A 22,790-nucleotide genomic window follows, 5' to 3' on the forward strand; every position below is an offset into this window, starting at 1 on the left:
AATCAGAGGTAATCAGTAAAGTAATCAAAAGTAACTTTTTTCTAAGGTGCGTAGTAATCATTGCTGTTGGAAACCCCTTGGAAAATATATTCATGATTCATCGAGATATTCATCCAGTTCGGTCCGGTTCAAGGGGTATCCAACAGCACTGATTACTACGCACCTATGAAAAAAGTTACTGTTGATTACTTTACTGATTACCTATGATTACTAGTAATCAATCTCTTGTGGTTTCTGAAAGTTAACCATCATTACCAAAGATTACTTAAGATTATCATTGATTACTATACTGCTTACAATTGATTACCTAATTAATTCGTAAATGATTACAAAAGTAATCTCGATTACTACGCATTTATACGCCTTACTGGAAACCCCTTGGTCCGATTCATCGCCGATGAAACTGAAGTAATAATTTGGCTGAACGTGGCACAGTTTCGTAATTTATTTTATAAAATACGTTGCTATTTGTAGTCATATTTTGCGTGTAAAACCGGTAGGAAATAAAACAGATTGTTAATATGCCAACCGTCGGTGTGAAAAGGGATCTGCTATTTAAAGCTCTGGGAAAATCATACAGTATGTTCTAGCTAGTCGGCATGTCGTAAGGTTAGGCTTTTCATTTTGTCTATTTTAGGTGACGATGAGTTCCAGAAACTTTGTTTCGAATTCGGCTTGGAATTGGATGAGATTACAACAGAAAGACAAATGATCACTAAAGAACAAGGTGAGGTTGATGCTGCAAAGGATGCGTCTGAGGAAATCATCTACCGGATCGATATTCCTGCTAACCGGTATGATCTGCTTTGTTTGGAAGGATTAGTATTAGGATTGCAGGTGTTTCTCGGAAAGTATGTTTTTCTTAAATGTCACACAGTTAAATTTTATTGTTTGTTCTTGCTTTTAGTATGCAATTTCCCCAATTCAAAAAGCTTCCTCCAGTTAAAGGAAGTCCGCAAAGATTAATCATCACTGAAGCCACCAAACAGATTCGTCCATTCGCAGTAGCAGCTGTTTTAAGGGATGTAACATTTACGAAAGATTCCTATAATAGCTTCATAGATCTGCAAGATAAACTGCACCAGAACATTTGTCGTAAGCGAGCGTTGGTTGCGATCGGAACTCATGATCTAGACACCCTGCAAGGTCCATTCGTTTTCGATGCTAAAGCTCCTAAGGATATCTGTTTTGTACCTTTGAATCAGGAAAAGTTAATGAATGCTGAGGAACTGATGAATTTTTATTCTACTCACGCTCAGTTGAAGGCGTATTTACCGATTATACGCGACTCACCAGTATATCCAGTCATTTATGACGCTAATGGGGTAGTTTTATCATTGCCGCCTATTATCAATGGAGATCATTCCAAAATAAAAATAGAAACACGAAACATTTTCATTGAATGCACTGCAACAGACTTGACCAAAGCAAAAATCGTGTTGGACACATTGGTTTGTATGTTTTCCACGCATTGTTCAAAACAATTTACGGTTGAGCTCTGCGATGTGGTCAATTCCAATGGAGAAATTGTCCAATATCCTGAAATGGCATTTAGGAAGGAATCTATTTCTGTTAAAGCAGCTAACGCGTATATTGGTATTAACGAATGCCCGGAATCAATGGCAAAAATGCTAAATCGTTTACTTCCAACTACACATAGTAAAGAGAATTTGGATGAATTAGAAGTTCTGATTCCTCCTACGCGGCACGATATGTTGCATGGATGTGACATATATGAAGACGTGGCGATTGCCTATGGCTATAATCGTATACCAAAAACGCTACCAGGAACGGCACAAATCGCCCGGCAATATCCAATTAATAAACTAACCGAGCAATTACGTGAACAAATCGCTCAGGCTGGTTTTACCGAGGGACTTACTTTTACTCTCTGTTCCCGGGATGACATTGCTGGTAAATTAAACAAGAAGATTGTAGATATACCGGCGGTCCATATTGCCAACCCAAAGACTCTCGAGTTTCAAGTGGTTCGTACTACACTGATCCCTGGACTACTAAAAACGCTTTCAGCAAACAGAAAGATGCCTTTGCCATTGAAACTATTTGAAGTCTCCGATGTAGTTTTAGCAGATAGTAACGCAGAAGTAGGTGCCCGGAACGAACGACGGGTTTGTGCGGTAAATTGCAACAAAACAGCCGGCTTCGAAGTGGTTCATGGATTGTTGGATCGTGTAATGCAATTGCTAGAGGTTCCATGGGATAGTAAAGAGGGTTATTACCTCAAGGCAGTCGATGATCCGGCTTACTTTCCGGGCAGGTGTGCCGCGATCGTCTACAAAAACGTGGATATTGGCAGAATTGGCGTACTACATCCAACGGTGCTGCAAGCCTTCGAACTGAGCACTCCCTGTTCGGTGGTGGAGTTCAGTATGGAATATTTTGTTTAAAAAACAAAACTATTCGCGCTATACGCATATTTTGTCCCAGTGTTCAATAAAAAGCATTCGTTAACTAATATTTTTAGCAAATAGGTACACTGTCGTGGCATGAACAAGATATAATAAATGACAGATTGTGAAGCTGCATTTTTGGCGATAAACACTTCATTTTTACTGATGCAAAGCTGCTCGTACATATATGGAATCTGCCCTTTTACTTATTACACACGCGTGTAGGCTGAAACTCTGCAGAATAATCTATCTTGTGTTGTTGCATAATATCATGGACTTAAGTAATTCAAAGTCATGATTTTCTTTCTGTCCATCTGTCTGTATGTTTCATATAGACTCGGAAACTACTGAGCCAATCAGCGTGAAAATTTGTATGCAGGGGTTTTTGGAGTCGAGAAAGATAATTCGAGACCCCTACCCCTCTGTAAGGAGCATAAAATGGTTGCAATCGCTGAAAAATCGTTGATAAATGATATTTAGACAGTTTCTAGCGCATTTACATATATTCAATTTTTTCACATCAAAAAAGGGTTTCGATTTTGGCATGGTATCAATGTTGGCAGCATAGGCGACATGCATTTGTTGCCAAATTCGAAACTCTACTGTATTTATGCATAATTGTACAGTAAATACAATGGAATGCTGTCTATCAGTTTTTTCGTGTATTCGGTGGGAATTAGGTCCCATTCGTCCATTAAGTGCTTTCTAAGATCGTTTTTGTTAGAAATTTGATGGTTTCTAACTTTTTTGTAAAAATATTCCAAAAGGTTTTCAATGGGATTGATGTCTGGAGATATTGTGGTAGAGTATCAATAAGTTTTGAGTAGTTGTAAAGTAACCATGTGGGTTTTTTAAGTACTTTGTGCTATGGGTCTGTTCGGATCCCACGCGGATAAATAAACTTTGAGCAGTCCTTTTCTGGCAGCTAAAACTAAATTTCCATTTATTAATCTCAAATTGCATAGAAAATATCATATTCTCACTTTATAATTTTCCTCCCACGCTAATGCTTTCGATCTAGATTTTCTTCGTTTAATTTTCACTCCACTTTACCTCTCCTATTTATTAAGCAACAGTAATTAGCCTAGAGATAGCAATTTATATATGGGTAACTTACACGGTAGTAAATAATAAATTTAATCAATAGATTATAAATTTGGTGCTCAGCACACTTCATACAATATTTTACTTGTTAATTTTATTAAATAGGCTCCTTGCACAATGCCAAGATATTCGTTAAACTTTTCTTCTTCACACGAGCGGAAGCTAGCCTATGTTTACATTTGTAAACGTCATTTGTAACCGGTGAGTGCTCTAATCGATTTCGAACACTAAGGTTCAGCTGCTGTAACAGGTCATTGTCTCGGTAAAACTTGGACCTCTGACTAAATCCCATTTTGTTGGCACTTGGCTTCAAATTTTTCTTTAAAATGTCTAAATTGACATTTTGATCCATTATGCCATCGATGAAGACTAAATTGCCAACACCTTTAGCCGTAATCCACCCGTTTACCACCACTCCACCCCAGCCGTGTTTAACCATCGCTTTCAGATTTTTTACATTTAGTTCATCGTTTGGCTTTTCCCAATACAAACCGATGACCATCTGAACCAAAGATGTTAAATTTGAACTCATCTGCCAAAATAATATCTTACTGGGAAGAAAAACAATCAAGCCCTACTAATGCCAAGAGGGGTCAGTCACGGCGTAGTGGATAGCATTCACGCCTCTCACGCCGAGGACCCGGGCTCAAATCCCAACCCCGCTGAAGTCAGGAATGACCCAAACTGTTAAAGTGATTATAATCTAACAAAAAAAATTAATGCCAAGGCGGGTGTCCCTCAAGGCTCTCATTTAGGACCTCTACACTTTATTCTGTTTGTAAACGACTTATCTTTCAAAAAATAAATTCTTTAGTCATAAACATCTTCAAAAATGAGATAATGCTATTCCACACATGGTGTACAAAAGTTTGCTGCAATTAGATGTCAAAAAATGAAATTTCTTTTAGTAGAAAACGTAACAAGCCTGATGTGACAATTTCTTTAGGTAATCAGAACTTCATGGTTTCCACCTAAGTAACATTTTTGTTGTATAATAGCTTATTAAACAACTAATTCCCGTGGAACAAGTGCTTGACAAGCTATGTATTATACAACAAAAATGTTACTTGGGCATTTACGATCACCAGAGTGGGGTACCATTTGAGTACCTGTTGGAAATTGCCAACGGGATCGAAGGGATCGAATTTTCCGTAATAATCTCCCACAAGAAAGAATACACAATCGTTTACGAGCGGAGGAACGCGCGCACTTCAACGACACGTTACACTTAATAGCGTCAAAGGCGGCCTCGTAATGAAGCTGCCCGTGGGTTACAACATTGATTGAGCATAACCGCTCGCTTCATATTGACACACGCGCTGAGGCATAAAAACTCATAACTTCCAGAGTTTTCATTTCTCTATTTCCAAATTTTGCATGCTTCTTCGAGAAAGATCAACAAATATTGTCAATTGCAAAGAAAATTGTACCATCCAAAATGCGATAGCGCTCATAAAAGTGCTATTTTAGCTTAAATCGTTTCGGTCTCTTCGGCGCACTTATTGCTTGGAAGATAACGAAAAAGTGCGCCGAAGGTACCGAAACGATTTTAGCTAAAATAGCACTTTTATGAGCGATATCGCACTTTGGATGGTACAATTTTCCTTGCAATTGACAATATTTTAAAATAAAAAAAAATCGAGAAAAAAAAGTTCCAACTTTGACAAAATTGCTATTGTTTCTAAAAATGCACTATTTAACTATTGAAAAACAATCGAGAGGAGGCATGGTATACCAATTTTGAAAGCTTGTGGAATAGTGAATATATCTGGTAGAAAGTCATTTTTTGATATTACAAACTACCCGAGCAGGAGCGAAGAGCAAAATAATATCAAAACTATATCAAACTAACGTATAATACTATATTTTGTTATTGAATAGATATGGAAATACATTGATAACACATTTTGTTATTAAGTAGATATTTAAAACATTGTAAGATGAGTTTAATAACTGATTTTGTTATCATATCTTATTGTGACCTTAAAATGGCATTCGATATATTTTATAATTTTTTTTATTGATTAAAGAGATTTTAAATTATAAATATTTTATAAAATAATTTTTAATATGTTATATGCTACTACATTGGTTATTCAATACCTTAATAATACTAAAATATGTTATTCCAAACTCTGAATACAGTCATGTTATTGCTTTATTATTCAAATAACACAAGTAGTTATTCTTTTGGCCTTAAAGGAACAAAAATTTGATATTATTTTTTGTTATTTTACCAACTATGTCAGCCAAGACAAGATAAAATTTTGATATGAGTTACTCGATTTCCATAACACATTTTGATAATAATTTGCTCTTAATCAGCATTTAAAAAATAGTGATTTTTTCAATACTTTGAAAAATCATATCTTGCGAATTCCAACAGTAACATCGAAATAAAAAAATACGTTCTGATTTTTTTTAACAAAGAACGTAAAAAATATTCCGAAGAGGAAAAAAATTTTGACTAAATTTCCCGTGAAATGACCCATATATAAAAAGCAAGAAATTCAGTTTTCATGTTTAAATTTTAAGTAGAAATGCTAAAAACGCAGTTTTTTTTGCTCGATTAAAAATATCTTTTTGTTTTTTTTTGCCCCTCCCCCCTTCAGGTGGCCAACACCGGAAGGACAAAAACTTTTTTAAATATTTGTAATGGCCTTATGACAAATGTTATATGAAAGAGTCTAAAATTTCTCGAGTTCGATTAGTTTTTGAGTTACGCAAAAATTTCTGTTTTATTTATGTGAAAGTCCTTATCCCCCAACCACAGGGGTGAGAGGTCTCAAACCATCATAAATAATTCCTGCCTCCAAAATCCCCCACATGCCAAATTTGGTTCCATTTGCTTGATTAGTTCTCTAGTTATGAGGATATACTCAAGTCGCTTTTTACGCGAAGGATACGTCCCGCGTAAATCAAAACCGCGTAAATTCCGAAAACTGCCTAAAAACCCGCGTAAATTCCGAAAACCACGTAAAAAAAACGCGTAAATTCTGAAAACCGCGTAAATTCCGAAAACCGCGTAAAAATAGTCGCGTAAAAAAACCGCGTAAAAAGCGACTTCAGTGTATTTGTATTTCATTTGTATGGAAGCCCCCCCCCCACTATTGAAGGGGGAGGGGTCATAATTCCCCTCTTGAAGAGGGGAGAGGTCTCAATTCACCATAGAAAAAAAATTGCCTGCAAAATCACCCACATGCTAAATTTGGTTCCATTTGCTTGATTAGTTCTGGAGTTATGAGGAAATTTATATTTGATTTGTATGGAAGCTCCCTCTCTTAAAGGGGAGAGCAGTCATAATTCCCCTTCTAAAGAGGGGAGGTGTCTCAATTCACCATAGAAAAAATTCTTGTCTCCAAAAACACTTACATGCCAAATTTTGTTCCATTTGCTTGATTTTTTTTTCCATGTGTGGACTCATTACTGCGACCTGTATAGTTGATCTATTGTAATATCGCCCGGGTGTTTGCTGTATGACCTGCACTGCATTTCTTTTTGCTATAATCGCTATTGAGTGAGCGATATGCTTATTAAATTTTATGCGTGCTTGCGTGTATTGGGGTTTACCCTTCCTTCAAAGCTTAATCTACTTTACCCACTTATTCCTCGCTGCCAGCACTATCCCATATTATAGCCGTCCCTGGCGAGGACTCATTCGTACCTCTGACCAGTACACTTAACTATAGGAGGGACATTTGCACTGTCAAGAGGCTTCAGAGGGTAAATATAGAATTCAGCACGAAGGAAGGGTAAATGGAGGGGCCTGTGAATAAACCCATGCTAAAGTCACTTGACATCGAATGGCTTGATTCTACTAAGATTCGAACCCACGACCACTCGCTTGTCAAAGCAGACTCGGTAACCTTGCGGCTACGGAGCCCCCCGATTTGCTTGATTAGTTCTCGAGTTATGCAGAAATTTGTGTTTCATTTGTATGGGAGCTCCCCCTCTTAGTGGGGGAAGGGGTCTCTAACCATCTTCCCTGGCCCCAAAAACCTCTACATGCAAATTTTCACGCCGATTGGTTCAGTAGTTTTCGAATCTGTAAGGAACATCCCGACAGACAGAAATCCAGCTTCAGTCATGATTTTCATGCAAAAACAATTATCAAAGGCAGCGCCAACTAAGAAAAAGTCCAATTTGCTATATCCAGTTATTTTTGCAATTCAGATATATTACAAAAGTGAAATCGAGCATGTAAATTAATCATAGAAAAATTTTGAGGTCAACCATTTTGTTCTAGATGCCCATTTTTTATGGAAATTGGAAATACAGGTCGGACTCGATTATATAGAGTCGCCAAAAAAATTTCACTGCATATAATCGAATCCTCTATATAATCGAATCAAGAAGAAAACATTTTTTTTTTTCATATACATAATTTTGTGTTTTTTTTAAATGTAAAAGAAAAATTTTAATTTTGGCTCTCACCTTAAAGGCAGAAAATACCTTTCTTACATTAAAAATGAATATGAATATACAGTTGGATTTCGAATTTGGCATGGTTCGATTTTGGCATGCCTCGATTTTGGCAACAAAAGTATCCGTTTTTGGCAACACAAGATATTTCTTTTCGAAAAATATGCTTAAATATCAATTAGTTTCCGCATACATGCTTTAAATGACGAAAAAATGATGCCCTGAGTATGTTCATGAAAAAAAGTTATGTGGTTTCGAACAATAATATTTTTATTGCTGTAGGACTGCGTCTTACCGCAGGGTGTCAATAACTTATTTGCACCGGATGGATAGCTCTTGTCGGACTTTTTAAACATAAAATGTTTGCAATCGGTGATTAATGATATTTAGTCAACATCTAAAGCATTTACATTAATTTTATTCATATCGAAAAAGGGTCTCGATTTTGGCACGGTTTCGATTTTGGCAACATAGGCGACACGCATTTGTTGCCAAAATCGAAATCCAACTGTATTTCAATTCCGCAGAAAAGTACTATCGAAAAAAAATTGACCCGATTTTATTCAAACTCGCTGTACTTTTTCCTTTTGAAAATAATTAGACTCGTTATTTTTTTTATTTGGCGCCTAGGGTGACCTTTTCTGAGTTAAGGTGGTCCCAAAAAACGCGATTTTGACCTACCTTCCTGCCTCAATTATTTGTTCTAGAAAGCCCATTAAAAACCTTTCATTTGCTGCATAAATGCTTTAAATCGGTCCAGTGGTTCAAAAGTTATGAAGGAAGGTAGGTAAGAATCGCATTTTTTGCAACCACCCTAATTAAGAAAGCGCCACCCTGGGGGCCATGTAAAAAATTATGGGTTTAATTCAAAAAAGTTTCAAAAAAGAAAAAAAATAGAGCGAGGTTTAACAAAATCGGAGCAATTTTTTTGATTATATAATCGAGTCCAAAATTTTATATAATCGAATCATATATAATCGAGTCTCTATATAATCGAGTCCGACCTGTAGTTTTTTTTTCAAAGTTTTTCTGAATTCCTTTTAAAAGATGATAACTCTGAATTGTCAATTCAAAATGAAATTCGTATTTCAAACCTTACCCGTTAAACGGTTAATTTATAATTTTCTGCATATATTCATTCAAGTCTGCAAAAATGATCGTTTGTCTTTAAATATATTTCTTGGAGTCACTTAACTATAATAAAACTAAATAAGGTGTTGATAAAGTAAATTAAAGGACCCTTACAAATATTTACGCACGCTAGGATACAAAATATTGCACGCAGTACGTTCTTACGAATTTTACTGTTAAATAAGAATTTTGAAGAATAAGGAACATATATTTAAAAATGTAGTCAACTTAATTATAGATGTTCCTGAGAAATAAAAAATAATAATTATTGCAGTAGAAAGGCCAGGTCATATTTTTTTTCAATATAAGTAATATTAAACTTTCTGATGCACTACAAAACTACGTTGCTCTCTTTTCACAAAATCAAATTTTATACATCGATTGGTGCGATGAACTAAAAATTGTAAGAGAGCTATGAGTCCCTTACATTTTTCAAAGTTACAAATAAAATGTGGTTTTTACACTACGTTAATTTCACCTGCCTAGCCTGCCTATAAAGATGCTGCCTGCGACTAAGCTACTGTCCTATTTAAAAATTGTTTAATTAATTTAATATATTAGTAGCCATGTTTTTCCACTTACTCCAGTTTTCCTCTGCAGAGCTCCATCAGAAGATAAAAAATTCCCGCCCCAGGAAGAGCAGTTTGTCGTCCAGCTTCCGAAATCCTTACCAAAGCGTTCCTCTCTGCCTCTCCTTAGTCTTAACATTTATGTACTGTGGTCCAACTGCTATATACGTTGCTGATTGGCTTAAAAACACGTGCGTTACTCACCTTCCCCTTATTTTGCACAACGTTTGCCGCGCTCTAAAATTTCCGGGTTTGTTTTGTTCCGTTTTTCTGTTCGTTCCTGGCGAGGAGAAGTTTTCTCCTCTCACACGACGATCATGTTCATACGTTCCAGTTGGATATCTCTTTACGTTTCGACTAGTCATTAGTGGTGGGGTTGATTATTGTGTGGTTTTTCTCAAGAACAATATAAATACCGTAGCAGGGCAGGGTTCTTGCTCAGTTTTAAATCTGAAAGTTTTGTGGTGAATGTGTATCAGAGAGTGGTCCAGTGATCCTTCATAACAAAATAAATATGTCTACTGTCGACTTCAGTCGCCAACAGTACTACTATTATGGTCAAGATCCGAGTAGTGTGAACGTTAAAATGGAACAGTTGGAATCCCAGATGCACACCGAGGATTATTACGGTGGCTTTCCTGCAGTGGTCAATAGTCAGAGTTTAGCATTATCTAGCATGTTGGTTGCACAAACCTTCGAATCTTCAGCTAATTATCCGGACAATTGGATGACCCCATCTCCTTCCAGCTTTGGATCAGAAAGTCCTGACTACTACTCTATAAGCTCACCGGCCTTTATCGACGTTGAGGAGTGCAAAGAAAATCTTCTAAAACAATCATCTTCACAACAAATTCTTCCACTTTCGCCATCGCTCTTAACGACGCAACCGATCCTCGCTACTACAATCAATCTTCCGGTCAAAAAACGTCAATATCGTCGATCTCCCAAAGTTAAGCCAGCAGCTATTACGATGGAAACTCAGACGACCGTCATTGCGGACTTATCGTGCAGTAGTTTGATCTACTCGAAAGCGAGCACGTCTTCGGAAATTTCACTCCTAACCGGCCAAAACACTTCTACCACGGGAAGCTCCGGTGGGAAGCGAAAGAGGAAGCCCGTCTCGCTGCAGATCAAGAAGAAACGCCGCCTTGCTGCAAATGCTCGCGAAAGGAAACGTATGCAGAGTCTCAACGATGCGTTCGATCGGTTGCGCCAATATCTACCCAGTCTGGGCAACGACCGGCAACTGTCCAAACACGAAACGCTTCAGATGGCGCAAACGTACATAACAGCATTGTGCGACTTGCTCCAGTAAGGATTGCCGATCTCTAGACGAGTGTTATTTAGTCAGTAGATGAGTAGAACCCTCTCCGACGGCGGGACGAGTACCGGTAGATTTTTCGATGGATGTATGTACATTTTCGTTAGACGAAATTTCAACGACAAATGAGTGACAACAATATGAGGCTTTGACTGGGGAAAATGGATAATGATTCATCTCAGAACGAATCGTTCGCTTTTGTGCCAGTTTTATCATTTGTATTATAGTTTTATGTAAGAACTTGATTTTTTAGATAGCAGTTAAGTTTGAGCAGAGTAGTTTAAATTATTGTATGAGCGAAAACAGAAAATGTTAATATGAATTATGTTGCCAATCTATATTAGTATATTTGTTTATCGATTCAATATCACAAATATTCTTGCTTTCCTCGGGGCTTACAGTTGCGCTATAGGTTTATTTCCTTATCTTTTTATTTGATTATTTTCTAACAGCGTGCTTTAATTTTTATTTTCTAAAATTATTATACTATGTTTTCTATGTTACTTTACTTGAATTGATACGTAAAGTAGGGGGAAAACTTGTCCACATTAAAAATATGTAGGGTATGTATGCTTCGTCGTAATTGCCTCTTGCTGTCCTAGCCAACTCATTATTAATAATATCATCGTTTTTTAAGACTCACAATGCAAAATTAGTTATTCCCTAACATTTTAGTTTGTTGACTATCATACGCGATCAATCAAGGTGAGCTGAGATCTATTTAAATGCCTTTTATCATTAAAGAATTGCTAGCAGCCAAATTACCTACGAAAAAACTTTCGTGCGACGGAAGAGAAAATGTCGACTAATCATTTCAATTTCCGTCATTCATAAATGAAATTAACTCACGCAAGGCATTGTCGTTATTCTAGAGCCAGGAAAATTTGCCTGACCTGCAGAAATTTTGCAGAATAACATTTGTCATGCCGTCCTTCACAAATATATGCGCGTTAGCTTCGTAAACATTGTTGTGATTTTTAGTTCGGACGATGAAAAATTTTGATGGGCGGATTTTAAAACGGTTCGACGAATTTAAGAAATAAAGTCAGTTGCGTAATTTCAATAAAATGCTTTAGTAATCGCTTCTTAGTGAATTCAAAGTGCACGGGTCGGAAGGTAAGTGTGTTTGAGTCGAATCAGCACAAGAACTTTTGGTATATTAGTTAAATCCATCCAAGAAATGATGAAAATCAGAGTGGCTTTACTTACTACGACGGGAATTAGAAATAGACCCTATTACGTTATTTTTAAAAAGTTCTTGACTTGAGTAGCAAATGTAACGTCAACGACCATACCATGTTGAAAACACTGGTTGTCGTCAAAACATGTTAACAAACTAAGGAATAGTTTTGCTTTGCTGAAAATGAAGTCTCACTCAGTTTGTTTGCATTTATTATTTAAGATCATTAGAAAAATAACATGAGAAATCTAAATTTGCGCAATACTCATAAAATGTGGTTTCTGTCAAATTTCCACAACGAAATGAAACCCATATGCATTGTGTCTAAGCTTTTACCAGTGCGGTCGCAGGGAGTCTTGCGCTTCAGGTGGGTCTCGCGCTTCGTCAAATCTGCAGAAAAATGTTGAAAGCCCTAGTGGATAACCCATAGCATTCATCGCAATTGGCTGCTCAGAAATATTTTCATGATTTTTATTGTTTACTCATACGGACGATGGTTAGGTATCTTTTCTTTTTTATTTAAATGTAGAGTATAAGGTAAAAAATCGATAAAATTATGGTTCGCTGTCTTCTGAACAGAGCCTCGCGCGCTGCAACGCCGATTCTGCATCTCCAAAAAGATAATCGCGGTTATATTAATTTAGAAAATGTCAAAATCAGACATAGTTCTTTGAAAAAGATCCTATAAAATGATGACGTTCTGAAGGGTTTCAACTGTAAAATTGCAAACACAAAATTAATTCGCAAAACTCAAGTTATTATCTGATTGCCATTAAGTTTTCAGCTTATCAAATGAAATAATTAAGCTTAGTTTTAGCGCCTTAATTTTATTTTTTCGCCTCCGTATCCGAATGTCCATACTTTTGCTTTAACCCCAAACATGAGGCTTTGCACAACCTCAGGTCGTAGAACAGTTGTGAAACTTTAGAAGAGGAAAGAGTCGCTTTTGGAGACACTCTTTTAAATGCACGTGTCCATTCATGGTAACTGTGGTCACAAAAGGTGTACTCCGCTTTCCACATGAGCATATTGCTTGCCAAATCAAGAATTTCCCAGTAAACTTCAACATCTTTTGTTTTCGGAGGTTTTCTGGAACATCAAAATTTTGTTTTGCAGTGAAATACTGGTTCTCCGAAATCTGATTGAAGTCCATTTTCACGTAGATCTCGTCGTTCATAACGCAGCAGTATGATTTCGTCAGCTTGTGATCGTATAACTTCCGGGTACGGCTTTTTGCGACCGTATTCTGTTGAGGTCTTTGAACCTTGAACGTACGCAATCCAGTGCGAGTAGTGGCCATCTGCACGAAACTTTTGCTCAGATTCAGTTTTTTTTGGCATATTTTGAACGGAAACGTTTGGTTTCTCGTCGAAGGCCCCACCCAGGTAACCAATTAGCATTACCAACGCAATTTAAATGCAAGCTCATAAGCATTTTACTCACCTTAAATGCTACTTAAAATAAAAATTTGAATAGAATTGCGGATGCCAATTTACAACAGCTATGCAGTCAAAAGGCAAAAGGGCCAAATTATAGAAGTCACCGCGAACATTTTTCAAACGCAATTCTGCTCCTGCTAGAAGTAAGTGGCCAATGAATTATTTGGGTTGAAGAAATGCAATAGTTATCCCTTACACTAACTGACTTCTCCATTTCATTCATGGTTATCAACACCTTTCGGAACTGTACTAACGTTCAATGCTAACAAAAATAATATTAAAACGATATGATTCTATGTTCTATGTTTGTTATCTTTTCGGTGAAATAGAATTCAACAAACATAAAACATAAAAGTGCACGATGACTAACTCCAACTTCATAAGTGTTGCAAGTATCCCCGGATGACGGTATTAACACAGACAAACAAACATAACACTCGTTTTCCATTCTTCGCACCGGTTAAGCCGTCATTTCAAATTTGGGTCTAGTTGGGAATGTCTCCGTTTTGCTCAAAATGGTGCTTTTTAAGGGGTTATATACAGTTAGAATCTTCGAAAAATCGATTTTCGGTTTATATCATGATCATAGAGTACATGTATTTAAGGATGCACACAGAAAATTTCATACCAATCCGGCAAATATTAACGAAGCTAAACGCATATTTGTAACGGCGTGTCAGAGCGATTACAGAAGGAACGCGATACTTTGAACGCGCGTTTCTCAAAACCGTGTTTTCAAAGTCGATGAGCAAGATTTTTCAAAAACGGCTGAACCGAATCACTTCAAATTTTGACACAAGTGTTCTAAGGATATATTCTATAGATTCATCTAAGGGTTTTCCTCACCGATTAATATTTCTTATTTTATGGGCAATTAAAGAGCAAAATTTACCCCAAAAGTCGATTTTTTATGTTTAACAAGCCACCATTTCGTCAAAAATGATTATTTTGCTAAATCCTCAATCTAAATCAATCTATAGATAATATATTTTATCACCGATTCCTTTTTGGTTTTTCGATTTTCGATGATCCACTCCAAAGATATCTTGCTCACCGCAAGACGCCATATTTTAGAAGAGTTCCAGGAGATTAACTATAGCAGCTACTTAAATAACTTTTTTTAAAAACAAAATATGTTAAAATACAGCCAAAAGGTTCTGCAAGATGTATACAAATTTTCACTTTTATCAGTTAAAGGGTTTTCTCTGGATTTTTTTTTGAAAAGTCAATTTTTTTAAGCCTCCTAACTGTATATAACCCCTTAACGAAAGAAGGAGAATGCCGCATAAAAAATGCTTGCTAGTTCGATGGATACTCCTGTTGCTATTAGATATTTGGGATTTGGGAATGTCGATCGATAATTTTTGTTGATTTTTCTTCCAAGTGTTATGTCTGTTTGTCTGTGGTATTAACATTATGGCAAATTACTATCGTAAAGCAAATCTATCGTTTTCTCGACCACATGTTGCCAAGAGTGCTTGATTCGGTTTCAATTGCAAATGTTTCTGTGCAAATTCCGTTTCGATTCACGTCCATGTTTTAGATCGATTAAATGTGCGAAGACCCGCATCACTAAGTTTTCGCTTCTGACTCCTTAGACAAGTGTCCCTGAAAAATCCGGCCACTGCTGTTGACTGGACTTTAGACTTTTTATCATTCTCCCTACTTTGTTGTAGTACCTACTTACCCGGGGTGAGTGCAAAGTATACGATAATTATATCCTATATTTGCACCGGGTGCGGATTGTACCTGAGTTGCTACCGCTGTACCTTGTTGTGAATCAGACTATAGGAAGGAAACGTCAGATGGCACGAGATTCATGACGGCATCCATCCTTACCGATCCTCGTGGTTCCGGTATAACAGTAAATGCGTAAAGATGTGAAAATCATGCTAAATAAACAAGCATGAAGATTTATGCGACACCATAAATACTGTAAGCGCGCCTAATTCTACGCATTGTTGCTAACTCTGCGCACATTATGTTTTTTTTTATTCAATGTTTGAACATTCAATTATCAATAATTACAGGTAAGTATTTTTTACTAGATGCGTTACTCACAATTTGCAGAACTTTGGCAGAAGTTTTTGGAGCGTCTTAGTAGAATACGAAACCTGGAAATAAAACAAAAAGAAAACTTATCCAATTTAATTCTATTATGTATGTAATACATAGTAGTATTAAATTGGATAAGTTTTCTTTTTATTTAATTTCCAGAACTTTGGCAGTTTTGACTGAAATCTGTGGTCCGCAGAATTAGGAACCATGCGTAGAACTAGGTGCGCTTATGGTATACCGAATTTGAATAGCACATGTTAAGAATTTCACAACCGTTTAAAGTAAGTGTTATCGGAAGCATCAATGTCAGTGCCGACCAGAAACTATCCAAATGCATTTCGATCGTTTCCCGTTTCCGGTGGTCGAACAGCATCTTTAACCGTACATAATTGAGTGCTTTTTTAATAGTACTTTCTTCCTGATACGAAAAGAGTTGCCGGCAAACCATTTATTAATGTAGCGTGAAATTTGTTTCTTTTATTGGGACGCTCAAGAGTGAACATCATGCTTTAAAGAAACCTGCGGTGAAAACTTCAGATAAGCCTTCTAGGGGTCGAAAACTGGTTTACAATGATCTATCAATTTCCGAATACGTTACAACCTTTTTTTTCCAAACGAACTAGTCAGCTGTTATTCTGATAAATAAAACTATTGATACCTATACCTATGGGTTTTAGTTTCAAAATATAGGGAGTTTTAGCTCGGACAATATTTACAAACAACTCTGGAAACTTCAAATCCAAGATTGTGGAACATCAAAGCAATCACTGGCGACGTCAAATTTGGCAAAACACATGACCACCCGAAAAACGGTAATCTCACCCTGATCGAGACGACGGTCAGGTTCAAGTTCAAGTCTTTCGTCGCGATCATCATCTTTGTTCAGTGCAGGGACCACCTTAACGTTCTAGTCCGTAGTGTTCGACGGTGAAAAAACTCTGCACTGGTTTGACTGATCCTCGAAACGACGTGATGTACCATGCGGTGGGTAAATATTGAATTACAACCGAAAATTGACTTGTTGCCAAGCTTTTGTCTCGGTTGCATTTGTCTCGACATTTTTAAGCACACTGTTTGCTTCTTTCTTCATGCTTGCTTGCACTTTACTCAAGCGTGAGCAGGTTGCACATAAATTTTGCAACCGCAATGCGCACGAGGCGATAAGGTAGCAGATCAGGCGAAAGAGGCAAATAAGCGTGAAATCTTTTCTTGTAAAGGGAATTTCTTCTGGTCTCTGAGGGAAACGCCATCCCTTTCTTTGAAGTGAGAATCTCTTCTAGCCAGTTTGGCACGGCCAGAGGCTTAATCAAGTGGGAAAATTTTCCTGCCAAGCGTAAATCATAACAATGGTCGATCCTTATTCCACATCCTGATGTGCGTAAGCTTACCCACCACAATGCAGGCTTTGTTATACAAATCGCGCCTTGCCGGTTTCCTGAGGAACGTGTGATCTTATACCACCCCTGTAGGAGGCCATTCAACGCTGCAGTCAATATGGGAAGGTGAGAACGACAAAAGGATCAGCTATTATTCGGCCGTGGCAAATTTTATCGCTTTATTTCGATGCATTCTTTTCTATAGAATACATAACTATGCCGCGAAAATAATGGAACACCAACGGTGCGGGTGGGTGTCTTGCTCGAGCGCTTCGCAGCCACCCTTAAATCTGGAATCGAAGATTGAAAAGTTATTGGAAACAATCGAGCCGAAAAGTACAATAGATTTACTGGTTCAAAAGGTACTGTTATTGGAAATGTTAGAAGTTAATTAGTTCTAGAGGCGCTAATTTGGATTGGAATAAAAAGACTTGATATGTGCGGAACCGAACGGGGCAGTTCTGCTGCACAGTATCCAACATACGATTATTCTAGGCCCCATAAATTAACAAAAAACTTAAAGTTTATTGCACTTCGTCAGAATTACTGCCTCACAATGTAAATCAATTTGATTATTCATTAAGGAGAAATGAACGTCTCAAACTTACAAAAAATCTCTGTTTATTTAATCCAGATTTCGATTCTACAGATTTTTCTGCCTATTTTGATACTGATTTTGTAATGATCCGACCACCGGAAGTGAATGGAAAACGATCATATGCATAAGTAGTTGTTTATGTCCTCTTAAACACCCCAAGGAACATTTTTATTGTATAATAGCTTATCAAGCATTTGTTCCACGGGAATCAGCTGTACAATAGTTGAATAAGTTATTCTTAAACAAAACTGTTTGCTGGGACGTGAAATTTGGCAAAAAAATTCTGCACAGCGAAATTTATTGCACACTCACCTCTCGCTCATACTTGGACCACAGACAAACAGGCATAACTCTTGGAAGAAAAATCAACAAAAATTATCGTACCTCATATTTAGCCTGAACACTAGCACCATCTATGATCGATATTCCCAAATATCAAATAGCAATATGTGTATCCCTCGAAGTAGCAAGTATTTTTTATGGGGAACTCTCCTTCTTTCGTCAAAAAGCACCACTTTGACCAAAACGGAGACATTCCCAACTAAGCCCAAATTTGAAATGACGGTTTAATCGGTACGATGAATGGAAAACGAGTGTTATGTCTGTTTGTCTGTGCTGGACTTTATAAATATAAATATAAACATGATCAACATTATTGATTGTCACCACAAATATGTAGTAGTATCCCAAGTAACCAAGAGTTCGAATAATGGTGTCTAAGGCGGGTTAAACAGCTTTATGTATATCTATAACTTGCTAAGCAGCGTCACTTTTAAGTAATTAACCGACCTTTCAAGCTGTCTTGGGTTCGCTGCATAGAACGCTAAGCGGCTTCGAAATAAACTGTCAAAAACTAACAAAAAACAAAAATTTAGCAGCACTTCTATGTTCTATTTTTATACTTCTACCTAACTTCTATATTCGTTGCATTTGCCTGTTGTTGGGTTTGAACCCGGGTGTTCCGCGTTGTAAACCTATCCCGATCCACTGCGTCACCTTTGTCGTATACAAGCGATGTGAATTTTGCCAATGAGTTGTTCTTAAGTAAAAGTTCGTTTTAGAACTTGCAGCAGCTTAATGCAGCGCGAGTTAATTATAAACACAAAGTTTGGAGCCAGGTAATTAACTTGTAGTGAGATACCGACAGCATATACTACACAACACAACACAATAACGAAGAGCATTGCATTCTAATTTGTATTTGTAATTAGAAATGTGCGAGGATTAAATTTATTCGAGTGAAATAAAAATAAATAATCTCAAATAGTTTTAGGTTCTGCTGGTTTGATCACCACAAATGTAAACAAAAAGCAGCACGCAGAACTTGTTAACTAACTAAACTACAACTAAAGTTCCTTCAGAACTTCATGTAGCATCCTAATAGCTTTGAAGTATCTATGAAGTACTCACAGCACTTCTTAGAGCATTTAGTTCCACGTATGCTTGATATACACTACTAATCAGCAAGAAAGTTCCACGGAACTGAATTTGAACTAATTGTAAACTTTCGAGTTCGCGTGTCAAGTAATATTCGAACTTCTGGTTGCTTGGGATTGGTGATTGCGAAAGTTTAACTGTCATTGGAATTATTTTCCAATAGTCTAAAATTCATGAAAACATCCATATATTTTTAATCAAGATACAATCAGTTGGCAGTGCTGCCGAATTTTCCATTTTAGCATGAATTTTTACCTTTGTTATATTTTTAATTGCAAGGAAAATTGTACCATCCAAAGTGCGATATCGCTCATAAAAGTGCTATTTTGCATTAAATCGTTTCGGTATCTTCGGCGCACTTTTTCGTTATCTTCCCAGCAATAAGTGCGCCGAAGAAACCGAAACGATTTAAGCTAAAATAGCACTTTTATGAGCGATTGCGCACTTATTGATTGGACAATTTTTCTTGCAATTGACAATACTATAACAAAGGTTTAAAAATTGGTCGAAAAACACGAAATTGATCTGAGGCCCGGAGGGCCAAGTCACATATACTAATCGATAGGGTTCGACGATTTGAGCAATGTGTGTGTGTGTGTGTGTGTGTGTGTGTGTGTGTGTGGGTGTGTGTGTGGGTGTGTGTGTGGGTGTGTGTGTGTGTGTGTGGGTGTGTGTGTGTGTGTGTGTGTGTGTGTGTGTGTGTGTGTGTGTGTGTGTGTGTGTGTGTGTGTGTGTGTGTGTGTGTGTGTGTGTGTGTGTGTGTGTGTGTGTGTGTGTGTGTGTGTGTGTGTGTGTGTGTGTGTGTGTGTGTGTGTGTGTGTGTGTGTTCTCTATTGAGTTGTTTCGTGATACGACGTTTCGTTTAAAAGTTATAAGCCAAAATGTGAAAACTACGTGACATAGGTTTCTCCGGAACTGACTGATTTCAACGATCTTAGCAAATGAAAGCTCTTGTTAAAGCTAAACTGTTCAGGAATTTTTATTGAAAACAAACAAGTAGTTTAAAAGTTATGCTTAAAAAACCAGTTTTGACAAGGTAATAATTATCGCCTGTTTCTCAGAGCTGGCCAAACCGATTTATGCGCTATTAGTCTCATTTGAAAGGTAATATATCTTAATAAATCACTATTGAATGATTTTTTGATTGGACGTTTAATTTGAAAGTTATGAGCAACCGTATACACCACACCAAAATTAACAATAATTTATAATGATTTTAACCAAGATAATCTACCTTATTTCAATTATTTTAATATCAATCGAGAGGTTTTGACACTACGAATATATATGCATAATTTCATAAGAATTGGTTTTACCGGTCAAAAGATATTAACCCGCGAACACTCGCGCCAACTTTTGTAACACGGTTACTCGCGCGCAAAATAGCCCCTAACCAAAGAAAACGTGTGCACTAGGGTTTTGACTGGGAAAACTTGGTTTTAGGTTTATCGAACCTTTAGAAGAGTTTCTAGAAATTGAAAGCTCTATCATCTGGTGGAATTTAAATTTTGATTAAACCTGCTAAAAGTGAAATAAAAAATTATTTTTCTTCAGTGTCAATATAACACATTGATGGACTCTGCAAAGTTATAGAGCATATTATTACAAGTAATTTAGCTAAAGACAATAACCTTCTATCTCTGCAGCGAAGATAGAAAAATCTTATTTATTGTATATGAATTTGTAAGATCAGTTTTTTTATTTTTGCGCTTTTTGTAATTGTTGTATGACTTTTTCATGCACTACAAAATTGTACCAATAGTAAAAATACACAACTTTGCTGAAAATAGTATACCTCTATGTGTGCTTGTTTAGGAACTGTGGAACTTTGATTATAAAAAATGCCCTAATTTTGACTCCGAATGACTCGACTACCAGCATACGGATACATTTAAACATTAAACAACGATTTGTAACTTTATAACATGGCGTTGGAAAACCTACACGTGTTGTACAACAGCGTGAGTAACCGAAGGTTAATAAAAATTGATGAAAATTATTCAACAAAACTCTATTGATGTGAATCAAATAGAATGGCATTACAGGAAATTACGCATAGTTCAAAAACCTATAAACTGGACCTTTACTAGGCAATGTATATGTTAAAGAATAAGGTTTCCTCTTACAACTTACTTTTATTTGCACTAACTCAGATTAATAACAACTTCTTTATCCTTACTCAGCAATTTCATGAAAAAAGTATCTATCAAAATTTAAAAGTGTCCCTATTTTGTTCAAATTTTGTAAACTTATTCAATTTTCAAAAATTTTATGTAAACCAACGCAATACGCAACGTTAACCAATAGATCAATTATGTTCCGAAGACGTGTCGATTTTTATCTCAAATAGCAAGTAAGAACGTATAACAAAGGTTACTTTCATCACTAGGTGGATTAAATCGGGTTTTTTATATACATTTCAGCTGCTGTTCACACTGACAGACTGATCTGTATATATAATTGAATGTATGTTGTACGTTCCACCATAACTCTAGAACGCCTTGACCGTTCTCCACTAAACTGGGCACACGTGTTCCTTGACATAAGGGAATCAGTACGGGGGGACTAACAAAAGGGGAGTGGGCCCTAACAAAGGAAGGGAGGTCCAAATAAATAAAAGGGATTGCATTACACACGCATAATTAGCTATGTGACAGAAGCGGGAGCTGACTGGAATAGAGCCTACAGGGGCGACGAGGAACGTTAGTATGTGTTAGCGTGTAGTCCAAAAAGAGCGCAGAATATCGCTGATCGAGGCGGACTAACTGTCGGAAAGGACTTTCGGTAGCCGGGACGAATAAAAGAAACACGTATCAAATTATTATTACTTCTCAATTTTTTTTAATATATTGCCGGTATCCGCATATCAGTCCCATAACAAAAATCACTATGTTGAGAAAAAGACGATTGAAATAAATTACAATTGTTTGTTATTTATTTCGTGTTACGCGTAATTATACTTACCGCAGTTTATACGAAACCAGTAACATTCAATTCGTGATTTTTTCCAGTTTTGATTCATCATACCACTTGACCATTTGGCTTCCCTGTTGGCATCGAGGTATGATGCTGGCATAATGAGCCAGTCGTCGTATGTTCGAATCCCGGCTGGGAGAGGCTGTTAGAGTCAATAGGATCGTAGCAACTGGCCTTGCAATTGTCCTGCACTCTAACAGCTGGCTGAAAAGTCTGTCGTATAAAAACAGAATGTCAAGTTTCGATAACCGAATGTAGTACCTAGGCTTTGCTTTTTTACCACTTGACCATTAAGCGAAATTCGCCTCTCGGATTTCCGGAATTCAAAATTTCGCAGGAATATCTGGAATGCGTAGAGAACTAGTTGTATTGTAGTTCGCAAAAAATATCAGTCATGTGGGTATTAATGCTCTAGAAATTTGCAGAGTGGACTTTTTGCGTATAGAGTGGTGAAGCGGTTTGGGCACTCCGGAGTAAATTCCTGTGGGGCCAAGGATGAGCATTCAAGCTTTAATATATAGTCTAGCAATATGGATATCAAAGTTCTTGGAATAGGTTGAACGGGTTATCTTTAGACGGTTCGAAATGTTTTAAATTGACGTTCAGGAACTGGTTCCTAAACAGGACACAGAGTGGTAGTTTCGAATACAAGATAAAGCTTGATAATTGGACCATTTGTTATATTGCAGGAACCAGTTCCGAAATGATCAATCGGAACTAAACTGCTCATAAGTAAAGCAAAGCCCAGGTGGTACATTCCTTTTTCGA

At 36.9% G+C, this 22,790-nt stretch overlaps 2 protein-coding genes across 2 annotated transcripts; both read left to right on the top strand.

The window, feature by feature from the left end:
* The first annotated feature begins 408 nt into the window (after positions 1 to 408).
* Positions 409 to 2,551, top strand: LOC128739679 (phenylalanine--tRNA ligase beta subunit). Its single transcript, XM_053835178.1, has 3 exons — positions 409 to 579; positions 638 to 851; positions 908 to 2,551. The coding sequence occupies exons 1-3, from the start codon at positions 522 to 524 to the stop codon at positions 2,406 to 2,408; spliced, it is 1,773 nt and encodes a 590-aa protein (XP_053691153.1). The 5' UTR covers positions 409 to 521; the 3' UTR covers positions 2,409 to 2,551.
* A 7,600-nt stretch (positions 2,552 to 10,151) lies between these two features.
* LOC128745666 (protein atonal-like) lies at positions 10,152 to 10,952 on the top strand. The gene has a single exon (XM_053842745.1). It carries the CDS (start codon positions 10,152 to 10,154, stop codon positions 10,950 to 10,952), a length of 801 nt encoding a protein of 266 aa, XP_053698720.1.
* Positions 10,953 to 22,790: the final 11,838 nt, after the last annotated feature.

Source organism: Sabethes cyaneus, chromosome 1, assembly GCF_943734655.1.
Source record: "Sabethes cyaneus chromosome 1, idSabCyanKW18_F2, whole genome shotgun sequence".
Taxonomy (NCBI): Eukaryota; Metazoa; Arthropoda; class Insecta; order Diptera; family Culicidae; genus Sabethes; species Sabethes cyaneus.

What these genes read in the sequence shown, in the direction of transcription:
- LOC128739679 (XM_053835178.1), top strand. Translation starts at nt 522, where the DNA reads ATGCCAACCGTCGGTGTGAAAAGGGATCTGCTATTTAAAGCTCTGGGA. An exon ending in AGCTCTGGGAAAATCATACA is followed by an intron (nt 580 to 637) that starts GTATGTTCTAGC and finishes TGTCTATTTTAG; the next exon opens with GTGACGATGAGTTCCAGAAA. An exon ending in TTGCAGGTGTTTCTCGGAAA is followed by an intron (nt 852 to 907) that starts GTATGTTTTTCT and finishes TCTTGCTTTTAG; the next exon opens with TATGCAATTTCCCCAATTCA.
- LOC128745666 (XM_053842745.1), top strand. Translation starts at nt 10,152, where the DNA reads ATGTCTACTGTCGACTTCAGTCGCCAACAGTACTACTATTATGGTCAA.